The sequence below is a fragment of the Pteronotus mesoamericanus genome, unplaced genomic scaffold, assembly GCF_021234165.1.
Source record: "Pteronotus mesoamericanus isolate MK-2021 breed Mesoamerican mustached bat unplaced genomic scaffold, CSHL_Meso_final contig_20, whole genome shotgun sequence".
NCBI classification, from domain to species: domain Eukaryota; kingdom Metazoa; phylum Chordata; class Mammalia; order Chiroptera; family Mormoopidae; genus Pteronotus; species Pteronotus mesoamericanus.
In genome coordinates this window covers 32,228,691-32,244,869 of record NW_026555085.1, presented here as the reverse complement: position 1 = coordinate 32,244,869, position 16,179 = coordinate 32,228,691, and the positions used below count along the sequence as shown (strand labels likewise).

At 35.7% G+C, this 16,179-nt stretch overlaps 1 protein-coding gene across 1 annotated transcript in view; it reads left to right on the top strand.

Moving 5' to 3' along the window:
• The window catches only part of LMBRD1 (LMBR1 domain containing 1), a 110,404-nt gene that overhangs the window by 47,385 nt on the left and 46,840 nt on the right, over positions 1-16,179 (top strand). The window contains exon 8 of the mRNA XM_054569552.1: positions 10,248-10,373. Coding sequence (XP_054425527.1) covers positions 10,248-10,373 — 126 coding nt within the window. The remainder of the gene's footprint in view (positions 1-10,247; positions 10,374-16,179) is intronic.

The window sequence follows — 16,179 nt, the reverse complement described above, 5'->3', positions numbered from 1 at the left end:
GTTTTCAGTGGGAATGCAATAGGCTCTAACATTTTTTTTTTTTTAAAGAAAGCTTCCTGGCATCACTGGAGGGGATCTTTTCATTTATTTTTTAAAAGACTTCATTTATTTATTTTTAGAGAGAGGGAAAGGGAAGGAGAAAGGGAGGGAAATATCAATGTGTGGTTGCCTCTCGAGCAGCCCCTGCTGGGGACCTGGCCTGCAACCCAAGCATGTGCCCTAAGTGGGAATCAAACTGGCAACCCTTTGGTTCACAGTCTGGCACTCAATCCACTGAGCCACACCAGCCAGAGCTGACTAACATTTTTAACAGTATTACTCTGGTGGCTCTGAATAAATAAGCTGTAGGTGATAAGTGAGATTGAGAAAAAATGTGAAATTATTAAAAATATTTGGAAGAAATCTTCTTGTAGGAACAATATTATTGTAAAGATATATATTTCAAATAATACCATATTTTATATTTAAATTGAAACTGTGAAAATTATCATTTAAGCAATCAAACAAAATAATTATACTTAGTTAAGATATCCTTAGAAGAGCTTTACTTTTCTGGAATGCAGAGTGCTGCGCTGAAGGACATTCATAAAGCAATCAGAGAACCTTGTGATGGGGCTGATCTTGGGAACCAGGAGGGCATGCTGACTAGGTAGGGAGGTGCCCCCTAAGGCCTCAAACCAAGGGAGAGGGGCCAGTGTAACAGCATCTCACGATCAGACTACCTAGGAGTTATATATTTCATAAGCAATAAAATTATATCCTTTTTAGTGAAAAGGCTCACATGTGGATTCCTCTTAAGTCCATAGATCCCTTGAACTACTTTACCAACTAAATTTACTCATTGCCAAAATGGGAATAATTATTAATAAGGTTGTAAAGATTTAATAAACAATTCACCAAGTCTTGGAATCTATTGGCCATTTAGTAGTCAGTAGTAGCTCAAATTGTTGAATATTCACTTTCCATATGATTCAAAGTTAAGTTCCTATCTCTTTCCTTTTACAGATAAAGTAAATCAAATGCTAACAGCAATTGTGTCATGATCAGTGAAACTGTGTATTAAGAAAAGATAAGTCAAAGAGGCATTCACAGTTGGATGATGGTTACTTGGATATGTGTGGAAAGACACATAAACATTATTTAAATAACACTACAAGATATGCTCCAAACTCAGCCCGAGAATGTTTTGTTACCAACCCATAGCCTGGCCAATGTGTAGAGAGGAAGAAGGGTAGGCTAGAGGAGGCTCAGTTTAAGGGGAGCGGCATGATGTGTGTAGCTGAGCACTAGTCATGCGTGTCTTTATGTAAAATCTAATATCTGAAACTCAGCTTCTCCATCCTTAAAAATGGGCTAATAATATGTAAACTTTACTAAAAACTGTTTGAAAATCAACTGTTTATATAGAAATGGTTTTATTATTGATAGGTTGTCAATAATATGAATTACCAATTGTCTCCTAACTTGTTATATGCAATTAAAGCTTGAGAATTGAGCTTCTCATGTTGGAACATGGACCAGGGTACACATTCATGGAAGTAGAAGAGATTTCATTTTAATTAAGGTACCCAAAGTGAGAAGTTAATACTTAAAGTACTTTGACCCTGAGTATAAGAATTATTAAAGGTAAAAATCATGGCTGTTACAGAATCTGTAACTGTTAGTATTGAAATTAGAGACATTTTTCTAATGTATGTCAGTTGAGTATGAACTTCTTAGACAAGCATTATTGTTTAGTTAATGAACTAGTTGATTATTTAAATTTTGCCAAGATTATATCCACTGTACCATGTCATAAGGAATAACCAAGTAATTGGCCCTGCTCAATTTTAGGAGAAGAACAAAGGCAGACATATTTGCCTTCCTATTATCTTCAGTTTAAATTCAAAGAGAATCTTCTACTTTTTAATTAAAAAAAAAAGAAACCTCTAGGCACAGATACTTATGTAGATACTTTAATTTTTTGGTGCCATCAATTGGGGAAATGTTGAATACTGATATTTCCTTTTTTAAAATATTTTATTGATTATGCTATTACACTTGTCCTGATTTTCCCCCCTTTGCCCCACTCCACCCAACACCCCCTGCTCCCTCAGGCAGTCCCCCCACCATTGTTCATGTCCATGGATCCTACATATAAGTTCTTTGGTTATTCCATTTCATATACTGTACTTTACATCCCCATGGCTATTCTGTAACTACCTATTTGTACTTCTTAATCCCCTCACCTCTTCACCCATTTTCTTCCCCCCCCCCCCCCCGCCATCTGACAGCCTTCCAATAACTTCTTTTCTCTTGCTTTAAAGCGTCTCTCTCTTTAACCTTTGGCCTTTTAATAATGATGTGTCTTGGAGTGGGCCTCTTTGCCTCCATCATAAATGAAACTCTTCTGCGCTTCCTGGACTTACATGTCTATTTCCTTCATCCAATTAGGGAAGTTTTCTTTCACTGTTTTTTCAGATAGATTTCCAATTTCTTGCTCTTTCTTTTCTCCTTCTGACACCCCTATGAGGTGAATGTTCGACCCCTTTAAGTTGTCCCAGAGGCTGTTTATACTGTCTTCCATTTTTTTGGATTTTTTTTCTTCTTCTTATTCTGCATAGTTGTTTTTTGGTTACTTATGTTCCAAATCATTGATTTGATTCTGAGCTTCACCCATTCCACTGTTGTTTCCCTGTAAATTGTTCTTTATTTCAATTAGTGAGTGTATCCTTCGTTGCTGACTGGATCTTTTTTATGCTGCTGAGGTCCTCACTAAGTTCCTTGAGCACCCATATAGCCAGTGTTTTGAATTCTGCATCTGATAGATTGCTTGTCTCCATTTTGTTTAGCTCTTTGTCTGGAGTTTCGATCTGTTCTTTCATTTGGGCTATGTTTCTTTGTCTCCTTGTTTTGGCAGCCTTCCTGTATTTGTTTCTGTTTATTAGGTAGAGCTGCTTTGACTCGCTGTCTTGGTAGTGTGGCCTAATGTAGTAGTTGTCCTGTAGGGTCCAGTGGCACAGCCTCTGCTATCACCCAAGCTCGGTATTCAAGGTGTGCCTTCCTTGTGGACTGAGTACACCCTCTTCTTGTAGTTGAGCCTTGATTGCTGTTGGCAGATCAATTGGAGGGATTGACCCAGGCCAGTCAGCTGCAAGGACTGGCTGTGACCACTGACTACCGACCACCAAACTCTACCCTCCGTGGAAGATGAGCTGTGCAGGGGTAGGGATTGGTGCTCCAGTATGGTCGGTAGCTGTCCACTGGGTGCACTGGCCCTGGGGTTTCCTGGGTCATGCAGGCCAAGGTCAGCCCCCACCTGTGTTTCACCCGAGGCACCCTGCCTGAGGTGTAAAGCAATTTGAGATGGCTGCTATTTGTGCTGGGCTTGGAGATTCCCATGTGAAGCCAAGCTGTGACTCTAATTTGGCTGCCACTAGGGCTCATTGAAGCCAGCTGTTCTTGTTTGATAGGATTTAGGAGCCAAGACCAGCCATTCTTATGGAAAAGCAGCTTGGGTGGGCCTGTAAGTTGGGTGGACAGAGCCTTTTGAGGATCTCCAAGGTGAGTCACACAGTATTAGCCAGGTTGATGGAGCCTCAGATATGACACCAGCCTACTGGCTCTGTAGGGGGTAGGGCTTAGCCAAGGGACAATGACCTTTGCTCGCCTTGATGCCAGACACATCAGTCTCTCCCTGTATACCACTGGTGCCCTTCAAGCTGCTACCCTGGTGCTGGAGCTCAGAGGGAGTGAGTCTGAGTAGATGAATCCATGTGTGGTTCCCCCAGAGGAACTGCATAGGGCTCCAGCAGCCTCCTCCACCCACTCAATCCCTGCTGAATTTTGCAGCCAGAAGTTGTGGGGACTTAACCTTCCTGGCACTGGAATCCTAGGCTGGGGGGCCTGGTGTGGGTCTGGAAATCCTCGACCTCAAGATACACCTCCTGAATTTTTATCCACATGGGGGTGGGACCAGCCTGGTCCACTTGTACACCTCTCCTACAAGGCTGGATAGATGTGGTTTCTTCACTTACGTACTTGTCAGAGTTCCATTAAACTCAGTTTCTGACTTTCATGAGTGATGGTGGTTTTATATTGTAGTTATAATTTTGATGTGGTTGTGTGAAGAGGCAAGCCATGTCTGCCTATGGCACCATCTTGACTGGCTGACAAATAATGCTATATTCATAAAATACATAATATGTGGACCAGTGAAGTACTTGTAGGAGCAGTGACTACTGAACTTTTTATTATATACACTTAACAGTAAAAAATTGAATGTGTTCTTTACAATATTTATGAATTTTACTTTGTGTATGTGTGTATGTTTATATACATTTTATATAAACTATAAACTAATGGATCAGAGAAAGTTAAAGAGATAAATTAAGGATTCAAAAATAGAAATAAAGAGAGCAGTGGTTCTCAATAATCTTCGAAGACACTAATCCTATTTAAAAGTCAAATTTCTCAACCTTCCAGGTGATACTGTGTTTCATTGAGTCTGACACTGATTGTAAGATGCACCTATATTTTATGAACCACTATAAAGAAAAGATCCCTGCCCGTGCTTTCTTATTACTTATAATTTTCATTTTACATTTAGTGAGAAAACTTTTTTAAGACATATAAATACTTTTAAAATCATATCACTCTTCTGCATATAAAACAAAGAAAATATAAGGGAAATAAATTGGAAATGTATTCCTAAAACTTGACATTTGAAATGTGAATCTTCTGAATCCCTGTTTTGAATTAGTTTTTCACGTCCATGATTTATTATACAAGATTGTCTTTTATGCTATCAAGAAAATTTATGACACAGCTTTTCTTGAGTGTTGCGCTCTTGTGTCTGAGATTTTCTTGGAAGCTGTTAACATATCCATTGCATAAATTTAAGGTTTTTCATTGTTGTTTTGCAGCCGTTTCTTATTTTGCCATGGGAAAGACTATCTTTTTTGCATTTACCTAAGTAGCAAAATGGCTTCTACTTTGAGTATCTTCCTTTCTTCAGCTCCCAGAAAATTTTGACTGTTGCTTTGCAAGAAAACATAGAATTATGCTAGTTGTTGCAGTGAATATTTGCTTCATTATTTGTTCTTCCGTTAATTTTTCCGTACTCATTAACATTTTATTTCAATATCAAATCATAGTACTACCTTTAAAGACCTTTAAGTGGCAGTAGTTGTACCAAGAAGGCATGTAATTCAACCAGAGAAGTAACTGTTTTGTAACCAACTGTGATCAAACTCCTGAATGTGCAGTTGATGACAGCTGTGTCATGACTTCTGCCTAGCCAGTGATTGATTATAAGATACATTCAAATTTCACTGATGTTAAATGTGAGAAAATATATATATACGTCTTAGAATCAGTGAATGTGCAGAAGGGAAATCTTAGCGAATCCATGTTAAATGAATTGTTTCATTAGTCGTATGAGCGCACATGTACTTGAACAGGTGTTATAAGTATATGCAAGACATTTACTCAGGTTAAAGGCACTTCCTGGTGTTGATTCTTTGCAATAATCCAAGGCTCACAGGCTGGAAATCGTCATCCTAGAGAGATATGTAGGAAAAAGGTGCTCTTCTAAACTGGACAGTGTAAGAATGTATTAAAAATATTTGTAGTTGATATAAATTCTTTCAAGATATTTTGGGTTTTAAAATACAGGTGGTGATTTATATTTGGAACTTGAAACATAAAATTGGAGGCAATTATGGATCACCTAAAAGTGTTTTAAGCAATACACTCTCTTTCGCCTTGTTGATTTTCTAGTAATTCACTAGAGGGCAGTAGTAAGCAATAGAAGTTTTTTCCTGAATAGGATAGACTTTTCATACATTTTTTTCCCAACAAAGTCTGAGGTTAAATTTAAAAGATTATTGATTAAAGACCTTGAAGTTGTATCGGTGAAGATGAAATGTTTTGTATAATATGTTATATCAAGCTTACTATAATCTAAATATTATAGTTAAGTTTCCTGATTATTACTGAAACTTAAACATGCAATCCAAAAACAAGCTAAAAGCTAGGTAACCAAAACAATGACTGCTTTCTTTTACTTGCTCTCTTCAGACAATTAAAAATTCACAAAAAGCTGCTGCATTCTGATCCCATGTTACCACAAGGTATTACAAAGGATATATTTTTCTTTTCTGAAATCTTTTACATTGAGCTATTTAGGAATTCAGTTCAGCTTTCCAATATATAAATTTCATGTAAGGAAGCAAGTTCATTTGAATAAAGAACTCTTTTAAATGATTTTTGGTTAAATATTATTTTCTCAGAGAAATTATTTTATTAATTAAATAAATGTTTGTTCTTGGAATAAAGGTAGGAGAAAAAAGAATTGAGACTTAGTCCTTACATACCAAATAGTCTCCTGCAGCTGTTACTAGTGTGGCTGAGGAATCTGTAATTTAAAGATCTTTCCAAGTAATTCTGATGGGCCAAGTTTGGCAGATCTAGTGATAAAACAATTGTACAGATCAATAATGTTGATGTGCAATGTTGTATGTTATAATTGAGTTACAAGTAAGACACATATACAAGTCAAGGAAGGCTTCCGGGTGTGGTGTAATTAAGCTGAGCCGGCAGGGCAATGAAGGTAAGGTGAGAAGATAGGCATTTTAGATGAGGGTACTGCATGTACAGTACTAAACTATGGATGCTGGATAAAGCCTGAAGTTTTGTAAAATTGGAGTGTTTTAAGAACAGTGAACAATTGCAGAGGCATGACATAAGGTTGGTAGATAGGGCTTTGTGTGCCAGGGTTAGATAATTGATCTGTTCACAAGACCAGTAATTTTACCTTTCACTGAAAAACAATGCTAAGTAACTTTCCAAACAGTCTTAGATGAAATTCTGTGATGTAAAAATGTAGATGAACAAAGTAGATTTGCTCTAGAAAAGAAGCAGCAGGTCCCTGCATCACTCACAACCTGTCTTCCTCTCTTGTGTTGTGGCCCTAAAGACACCTACCCCAGCACACTTTGAAAACTACCCTTATTAGTCCTGGAGACTCTTAGAGGATGTTAGAGGAATGGCATAATATGAGTTGGGTGTTGGAGAGAGGTCACTTTGGAAACAGTGTAGAAGATGGATTTGTAGAAGGTGAGACCAGTAGACCAGTGTATAGCATTTAGATGACCTTGCAGACAGCAGGCTCTAGCTAAGGGCTACTTTACACCTCCAACAAGGGAAATGAAAGAAAAAATAAAGAGTTGGGACTACATCACACTAAGGAGTTTTTGCACAGTGAAGGAAACCATAACAAAACAAAAAGGCAATATTAAATGGGAGAGGATATTTACTAATGATACATATGATAAGGGGTTAGTATCCAAAACATTTAAGTCACCCATACAATTTGACACACACATACATACAAGCTGATAGACATTTCTCTAAAGAGGACATGGAGATGGCCAATAGTCATGTGAAAAAATGTCCAACATCACAATCTTCAGGGGAGAAATGCAAAATAAAAATACAATGAGTTATCACCTGACACCTGCCAGAATGGCTATTGTCAATAAATAAACAAGTGCTGGGGAGGATGTGGAGAAAAGGGAACCCTACTGCAGCCACTGTGGAAAATAGTATGGAGTTTCCTCAAAAAATTAAAAATAGAACTACCATGTAACCCAGCAATCTCATCTTTTGGTATTTAGCCAGAGAATTCCAAAACACTAATTTGAAAAGACATTTGCATCCCTATTGATTATAGCATTATTTACAATAGCCAAGATATGGAAGCAACCTAAATGTCCATCAAGATGTGGTACATATGTGGAATGAAACATTATTCAGCCATAAAAAAAGAATGAAATTTGCCATTTGAGATAACATTGATATATGTAGGGCTTATTATGCCAAATGAAATAAGTTAGAGAAAAACACCATGTGATTTCACTTATATGTGGAATAGAAGACAATATAAACAAAACAGAAACAAACTCAGATACAGAGAATATTTTGATCGTTGCCTGATGGGATGGGTGAAAAAGGGGAAGATATTAAGATGTTTAAATTACCAGCTATAAAAACAGGCACAGGAATGTAAGGTACAGCACAGGGAGTATAATTAATAACATTGTAATAAGTGTGTATGGTGTCAGATGGGTATAGCTTATCAAGGTGATCGCTTTGCAAGTAATGTAAATGTCTAATTACTATGTTGTATATTAAACTAATATAATATTACATGTTAACTATAATTGAAAAAGTTTTTAAAATACTAAAAAATACAAAAGATTTAAAAAATAAGGGCCACATTATGAATACTACCTAAAACAACAGATTGTTTGGGAAATAGTACTGAGTACTCAGGTTAGTATAGTTAGAGACCCAAATCCATCCAACAGAGAATAACAGGCAAGAGGGTAAAATAAGCCTATTTTGGAGGTGATTGGGAGGACAGGGAAATACACTAGGGAATACACTGGGTTGGCAAAATATTTTTGCTTTGGCATTTGGTTATAGAAAAGCAACATTGTACTGGCCTTGTGTTCAACTGATATGGAGAATTGGTAATAATCATTATATAGTACACTGTATACATCAGAGTCTTAAAGTGTTGTGTTACTTTTAAAAAAATGTTTAAAAGATATATAACTATTAGAAAAACCAGATAGGTCAAAATGATGAGAGAAGAAGGTCCTATAAGGAAAGATAAAAGAAGCTGTGGGATACTTTGGTTCCCAGAGGCTTTTTCCTTCACATTTTCATGTTTTGAGGACATAAAATTTAACGTTTAAAATATAAAATTTAAACATGGTTATATTTTTCCTTCCTATATTTTAGCAAGGTCATGAAAGTGTACATTTGACAAGAATTGAGTTTATTAGAAGAAAATCACTCTAATCTGTCCAAATTATATTTTCTCCTAATATAAAGAAAACCTTTTCCTGACTCCCTTCTTTTTGATTAGTAGGAAAATTCGGAAAACATCAATTTAGGTTTTAAAAAAATATTTAAAATATGAAATTGTAAGTATTTTTCCTTTAGCAAATAGAGGGATTTGCATATTGGGGAATAATATCGGCTAGTTAATTATCTAAATGTAATAAGCTATAGAGTTGATATTACTTGATAGAAGTAGTTCATTTCTGGGATTTCCTTGTAGTCATGTTCTTTGTTTGTATTCACCCATAATTAAAGAAAAAAAAAACTTTATATATCAGAATTTATGCCTTGTGGTTTAATCATTGTTTAAAAGAGACCCAGTGAAGAGCATTAATGTTATTAAAATTGACACTAAAGATATTACAAGTCATCCTGGGAGTTAACAACCAGGTAGCAGAGGGCATTAGAGAAAACATGTAGGAACACCCGGGATATTCTGGAGTTTGGGGTAAAGCCTCAGAAGTATCATTTATCACTTCTACCCACATTCATTGTCCTGAATTCAATCTCGTGGCCCTACCTTGCAGCCGGGAAGGCTGGCTAATGTAGTTTGGCTGTGTGTTCCGGAGGAAATGAAAAATACTTAAATATATAATCTTATGTTTGCTTCACACCCTGTTGCTACAAAAGGAGGTGATAGTTGTCAGTTTTGCTTATAGGGTCTTAAGGTTAATAATGATTTGAATAATGGTCACATAGCAATTGCCATTGTTTTTAATTGGTACAATAAAAAGTCATCATTTGGGACTGGCTAATTTGGGTAATATAAAATATGTTTTTTGTGCTGATTAATTAAAAATTACCTACCAGAAAATATTTAAAATACTTAGCAAAAAGATTGATTATAAATATTTAGAACTTGTAAATGGCTATATATACAACTGATTGTACAGAAAATTGATATGCTAATAAAATAATATTTTTATTAAAATGCTTACATTTTACTAAGGATTTACTATATATATTTGGAGAAAATTGCTTTTTCCCACAGAATATAATTTTGTAAATTATTTTTACTAATTCACACTATCTGTTATTAGCCTGAACTTGTAATTTATCTCTTTGATAAAGTGTTATATTTATATTAATTTTGCAACTTGCCTTTTGAAGAATAAATATTACCTATCCTGAGAATAGTTAGTATTACAGCTATAACTCTATAAGTATGAAATAAACAGGAGTAGTAATGAAGCAATATAATTATGATTTGCTGCCATATACCATGTTCTTCAGTGACTCTACCCCTTTACAATTACTTACTGTTTCTCTAATTACTTTAAATGACATTTTTATGTGAAAATTGTGGGTAATATATTACTAAATCATATTTTAATTTGTTTTTGTTTTTTTTTTAGGCCTATGGCATGTCAGCGTTACCTTTAAACCTAATAAAAGGCACTAGAAGTACTGCTTATGAACGTTTAGAAAACACTGAAGACATTGAAGAAGTGGAACAGCACATTCAAACAATTAAATCAAAAGTGAGTTGGTATTTTATTGTAATTGGGAAGCATAAAATTATTTTATCTTTGCTCTGCTTTCTGATGTGGCTTAGACATTGGAAAACACATATTTTTGACCTTGTTGGAATTGTTTTGCAACACATACTTCAAGAACCATGCCCATATTTTTAAAAATTTGTCTTCTGTGAAATATAAGATACTGTCAGTTTGAGAATTCCTATGTGTTCTAACAACTAAAAAGCAAAAGTTCTGCTTACATATGACCAAAATTTTGCTAATTCACAGGTATGCTGATTTCATGTGTTACATCAGATTTTATTGCCAGTTCAAGTTCTATATGCTAGTTGAATAAGCTAAAGGTTATACCTTTGTAGAAGGGAAGGGGGCTGGGTGGAGGTGGAAGATGGTATAAGGGGGATAAATGGTAATGGAAAAAAATACAATAAAAAATAAAAAGTAGTAAAATAAAATTTATTAACTAATCAGAAAAAGATTATATCTGACCATTTGCCAATTAAATGGGCTTCCAAACACACAGTAAAAGTTTTTTTCCTCTGTCATTTTCAAGTAACAGATAAATCTTATTTATAGAACATAAGGAAATTAGGAAGTGTTCTAAATAAATCTACTAAAATAGCGTAATCCTGATATGGAAACCAAATAATAAGAATAAGAGCACATGAAAGAGAAAATAGTCACGTCAGCCTCATGGTGAAGTGAGATGCCCCCTTTGTCTCTTTCCTTCAGGCTGCAACTAGTGAGACATCTAAAACTCAACCACAATTCCTTTTTTCAACACTTTAGAATGCCCTAGAGATCCACACATCTGCACATCGAAAGGTGGGCTGGTTTGAATGCATAGGGAGATGGAACTAGGGATGGCAGGGATTGTGCTTATGACCTGGATCCCCAGCCATGGCAGCTAAACCCACAGCTCTGGCTCCTTACCACAGACCCAGAGAGAGAAAAGAAAGGCAGAAGCTGTGTTAGATCTTGTGACTTTGGCGCTCTTACCCTGCTGTAGCAGTGCTGGCAGCACCGGAGAGCGTGGTAGTAGCAGTGGTGGCAGTACACAGGACTTCAGTATCCTGGCTTCAGTGGTGCCAGCAGCCACCGGGAACTAGGCAATAATGGTAGTAGATCTTGCAATCCTGGCTCTCCTGCTCCCCTTCTCCCTTCGCCATGGTGGTAGTTCCCAGACCCAGACTGGATATAGCACCGTCACATGCCATCCCTCTGACTCCAGCAGCGACGCTCCTGATTGTAAGCAAAACCCATGATTGCAGTGACACTGGCAGCATCAAGGTACCAGTGACCACGGAGGCACAAGAGGCAATGAAGAGTGCACCTGCAACACCTCTGGCAGATGCAGTAGAAGGTGGAAATTGCTGCCTCTCAGATATGACTAGAGCCAGCTCAGATAAGAGAAATCATACTTTTGTGCTATATGACCACCTACCGGAAAACAAAAGAAAGGACTCTAAATAACCTATCTGTGGAATTTTTAAAGTAAATAAAGCTCACATGTGCTGGCAGGGGGACAATCCATTAAGTACCATGAATAATCATGGTAACATGGTATCACAAAAAGAAAATGAATGTTCTCCAGAAACCAAAGTGAAAGTCACAGAAGATTGTTGTCCAAATGATCGAGAATTCAAAATAGCAGTCATGAAGAAACTCTGTGAAATGCAAAAGTGATAAAGGCAGTTCAGTGATCTCAGGAGTAAAATTAATAAACAAAAGTACTTACCAAAAAAAAAAAAAAATCAACAACCGTCCCTCCCCACAGAAATTCTGGAGCTGAAGAACCGAATAAATGAGATGAAGAATGCATTAAAAAGCATTGGGAATAGAGCAGAACACATGGAAGAGGGAATTAACTAGCTACGGGATAGAAATAAAAAAAAATATTCAGGTGAAAGAGGAGAGAGAATAAAATTTTAAAAAATAAGTAAAAGAAGTCTACCAGCACTATCCAACTACATGAGGAAGGGCAACATAAGGATAATGTGTATCCCAGAAGGCAAAGAGAGGGAGAAGGGGACAGAGAGCCAATTTAAAGAAAAAAATAGATGAGAAATTCCCAAACCTGGGGAAGGAACTGGACTTGTAATGGAATACCTGATTATCTCAATGGAAAGAGAACTCCAAGACACCGTTTTATTAAAACTGCCAAAAGTCAGTGATTTAAAAAAAAAAAAAAGGAAGAATTCTAAAGGCAGCCAGGAGGAAAAGACAGTAACCTCCAAGGAAATTAATTAGGCTATCATCACATATCTCAGCAGAAATACTTTAGGTCAAGAGAGAGTAGAATGACATATTCAAAATATTGAAAGATAAGTTTCTAGCCAAGAATCCAGCAAAGTTGTCCTTTAGATATGAAGGAGAAATAGAGGCTTTCCCAGACAAAAAAAGATGAGGGAGATCGCCACTATAAGATCCGCCTTCCAAGAAACATTCAAAGGAGCTTTTCTACCAGAAATGAAACAGTAAAAAGTACACAGATCTTTGAGTAAGGCAATAAACACAAAATCAGGATATTGCAACTCTATTACTGAATAGGGTTTTAAACAGCTACAGCAGAAAAGTTAAAGGAGGGAAGGGCATTAAAAGTTATAGCTACTTCAATTTAGTAACAAACACAACATAAAAAGAAGAATTTGTGACAACAAAAAACAAGAGGAGGAGGAAAAGGATGGAACTTGTATAGATGAATGAAGATAAGATGCTATCAGAAGAAAAAGGACTATTTTATCTGTGTGATGTTTTGTATACATTTCAAGGTAACCACAAAACAAAAATCCAGATCACAGATGTAAAACATAAAAAAAGAGGAGGCAGAGAAAAGCATTATAGAAAACCACTAAACTGAAAGAGAGACACAAATGAAAGGCAACAATGGAGATATAGAGCAATCAGAAAACAAAAGATAATATATTAGTAGTAAGTTCTTATATATCACTAATTACCATAAATCTAAACAGATTGATCTCACCAATTAAAAGTAACAGAGGAGCTGGATGGATTACAAAACAAGACCCACCTATTTGCTGCCATCAGGAGACACAGCTCAACTCCAAAGACAAACATAGGCTCAAAGCAAGGGGATAGAAGACAATACTTTAAACAAGTGATATCCAAAAGAAAGCATGTGTTGTTTTACATATATCAAACAAAGTAGACGTGAAGCCAAAACATATACTGAGAGACGCAGATGGGCAGTATGTAATAGTCAGTGGGACAATTCATCAAGAAGACGTAACATTTGTCAATAATGCACCCAACTTAGGAGCACCAAAATATATAAAACAATTAATAGCAGAGCTAAATGGAGAAATTGACAGCCACACAATAATAGTAGGAGGCTTTAACATCCTGCTTACATTTAATGAATCGATCATATAGATGGAAAGTTAACAGGGAAACATAGACATTAAATGGCACATAAGATCATAGGGACTTATTAGATATATACAGCACGTTCCATCCAAAAGTAACAATACACATCCTTAAGTGCTAATGGAACACTCAAGGGTATGTGCTGGGACTAAAACGAATTTCATTATATTTTTGGATCCCTACAATATGAAACTCGAAATCAACTATAAGAAGAAAGCTAGAAAAATCACAAAAATATGGAGATTAAACATTATTAGATCAAAGAAGAAATAAAAAATACATGGAGACAAATGAAAATATGACATACCAAAATCTTGGAGATGCAGCAAAAACAGAACTAAAAGGGGGGTTTATAGCAAACAGGCCTATCTCAAGAAACAAGAAAAATCTGAAACCTTACACCTTAAGAAACTAGAAAAAGAGGAACAAATGAAGCCCAAAGTAAGTAGAAGAAAGGAAATTATAAAAATCAGAGCAGAAAAGCAAAGCAAAGCAAATTAAAAAAACCCCCCAAAACAAGACTCATGGACACAGACAACAGTATGGTGATTGCCAGAGGGAATGGAGGGTAGGAGGAGGTAGAAGAGGGTATGAGGAGTTATAAATGGTGATGGAAGGATACTTGACCTGGGGTGGTAAACACACAATATAATATACAGATGATGTATTGTAGAATTTTACACCTGAAACCTATATAATTTTATTAATTAATGTCACCCCAGTAAATTCAATAGAAAATAAATTTTTAAAAAGGCTAAAAAAACCAATGAAATTAAGAGCTGTGTTTTTCACAAAGATACACAGCATTGACCAACCTCTAACAAGACTTAGTAGGAAAAAAGAAGACTCTGAATAAACTCAGAAATGAAAGAGAAGTTATAGTGGATACCACAGAAACACTAAGGACAATAAGACAATATTTTGAAAGGCTATATACCATTAAATTGGACAACTGAGAAAAAATGGATGAATTATTAGAATTGTACAACCTTCCTAGGCTGAATCATGAAGAAATAGAAATTCTGAGTAGACTGATCAAAACAGTATTCAAAAATCACACCCCGCCTTAAAAAAGAAGTCCAGGACTAGATGGCTTCACTGGTGAATTCTACCAAACATTCAAAAAAAAAAATGTAGTACCTGTTTTACTCAATATTCCTAAATATTGAAGAGGAGGATACGTTTCCTAACTCATTTTATGAGGCCAACATATCCCTGCACAAAAACCAGACAAGTACAACACAAAAAAATAAAATTATCGGCCAGTATTTCTGATGAAAATTGATGCAGAAATCCTCAGCAAAGTATTAGCAAACGAAATACCACAATACATTAAAAAGATCACACACCATGATCAAGTGGGACTTATTTTAGAGATGCAAGGATGGCTCAACATCTGCAAGTCAGTCATTGTAATACACAACATTAACAAAGTGAAAAACAAAATTTATGTTTCCATAGATGCAGAGAAAGCATTTGATAAGATTCAATATCCATTTATGATAAAAACCTCAATAAAATGAGTATAGAAGGAAAGTACCTCAACACACTAAAGACAGTATATTGCAAATATCATACTCAATGGTGAAAAACTGTAAGCTTTTTCTTGCCACTTTTATTTAATAAAGTATTGGGACCTGAGCAGGTTTTCAGAACATGGGACTTTTTGTGCTAAAATCAGGATAATGGTCATCCTCACAATCAGAGATGTGATAAAAAGAATAACTCAGTACATTTTTTTTTGTCCTTTAGAACTCTAAAATGTTTACTTTTGCAGGTATTAATGAGAATTTGGAGATGGTATATTGTGAGAATATAAAATATAAAGCTTTTTTAAAAAAATTGAATGTTGTGACATTGCTTATACACACAAACACATACCTTTTAATAATTAAAGTTTAATCCAACAGTTCACATAGAAAACTGTTCTACTGGATTGTATGTATACACTTGGACCCATGAATAAGGATACTCAGGCACATTATTAATGTCTCCACCCCCCCCAAAGGAAAATGATCTAAATGATCAAAAATCAGGTATTTTGTTAAATTAAGATACCATGGTATAATAGGCTGTGCAGTGATGAAAAGGAATGAGGTAGATTTATACAGCTTGAAGGATATGTCTTACAAAATCAGGCTATCTCAGTTCAAGGTCTGGCTCAGCAGATTATGCATATAATATCTGTGGGCCTTATTTTCCTTATCTAATCTTTATAGTACGTTTTCCCACCTCAAACTTTTATTCTGATACAATACTTTAACCCACCCAACCTTTTATTCTGAAAATTTAAGGAGAATAAATGTAACAGGTCAGGTTTAGGCATAGGAATTGTGCTCAAGAAATGTTAGCTATTGTTTACAATGAAAACTATATTTCATATATGCATATCTATAAATACATAGAGAATATGTAGAAGGCC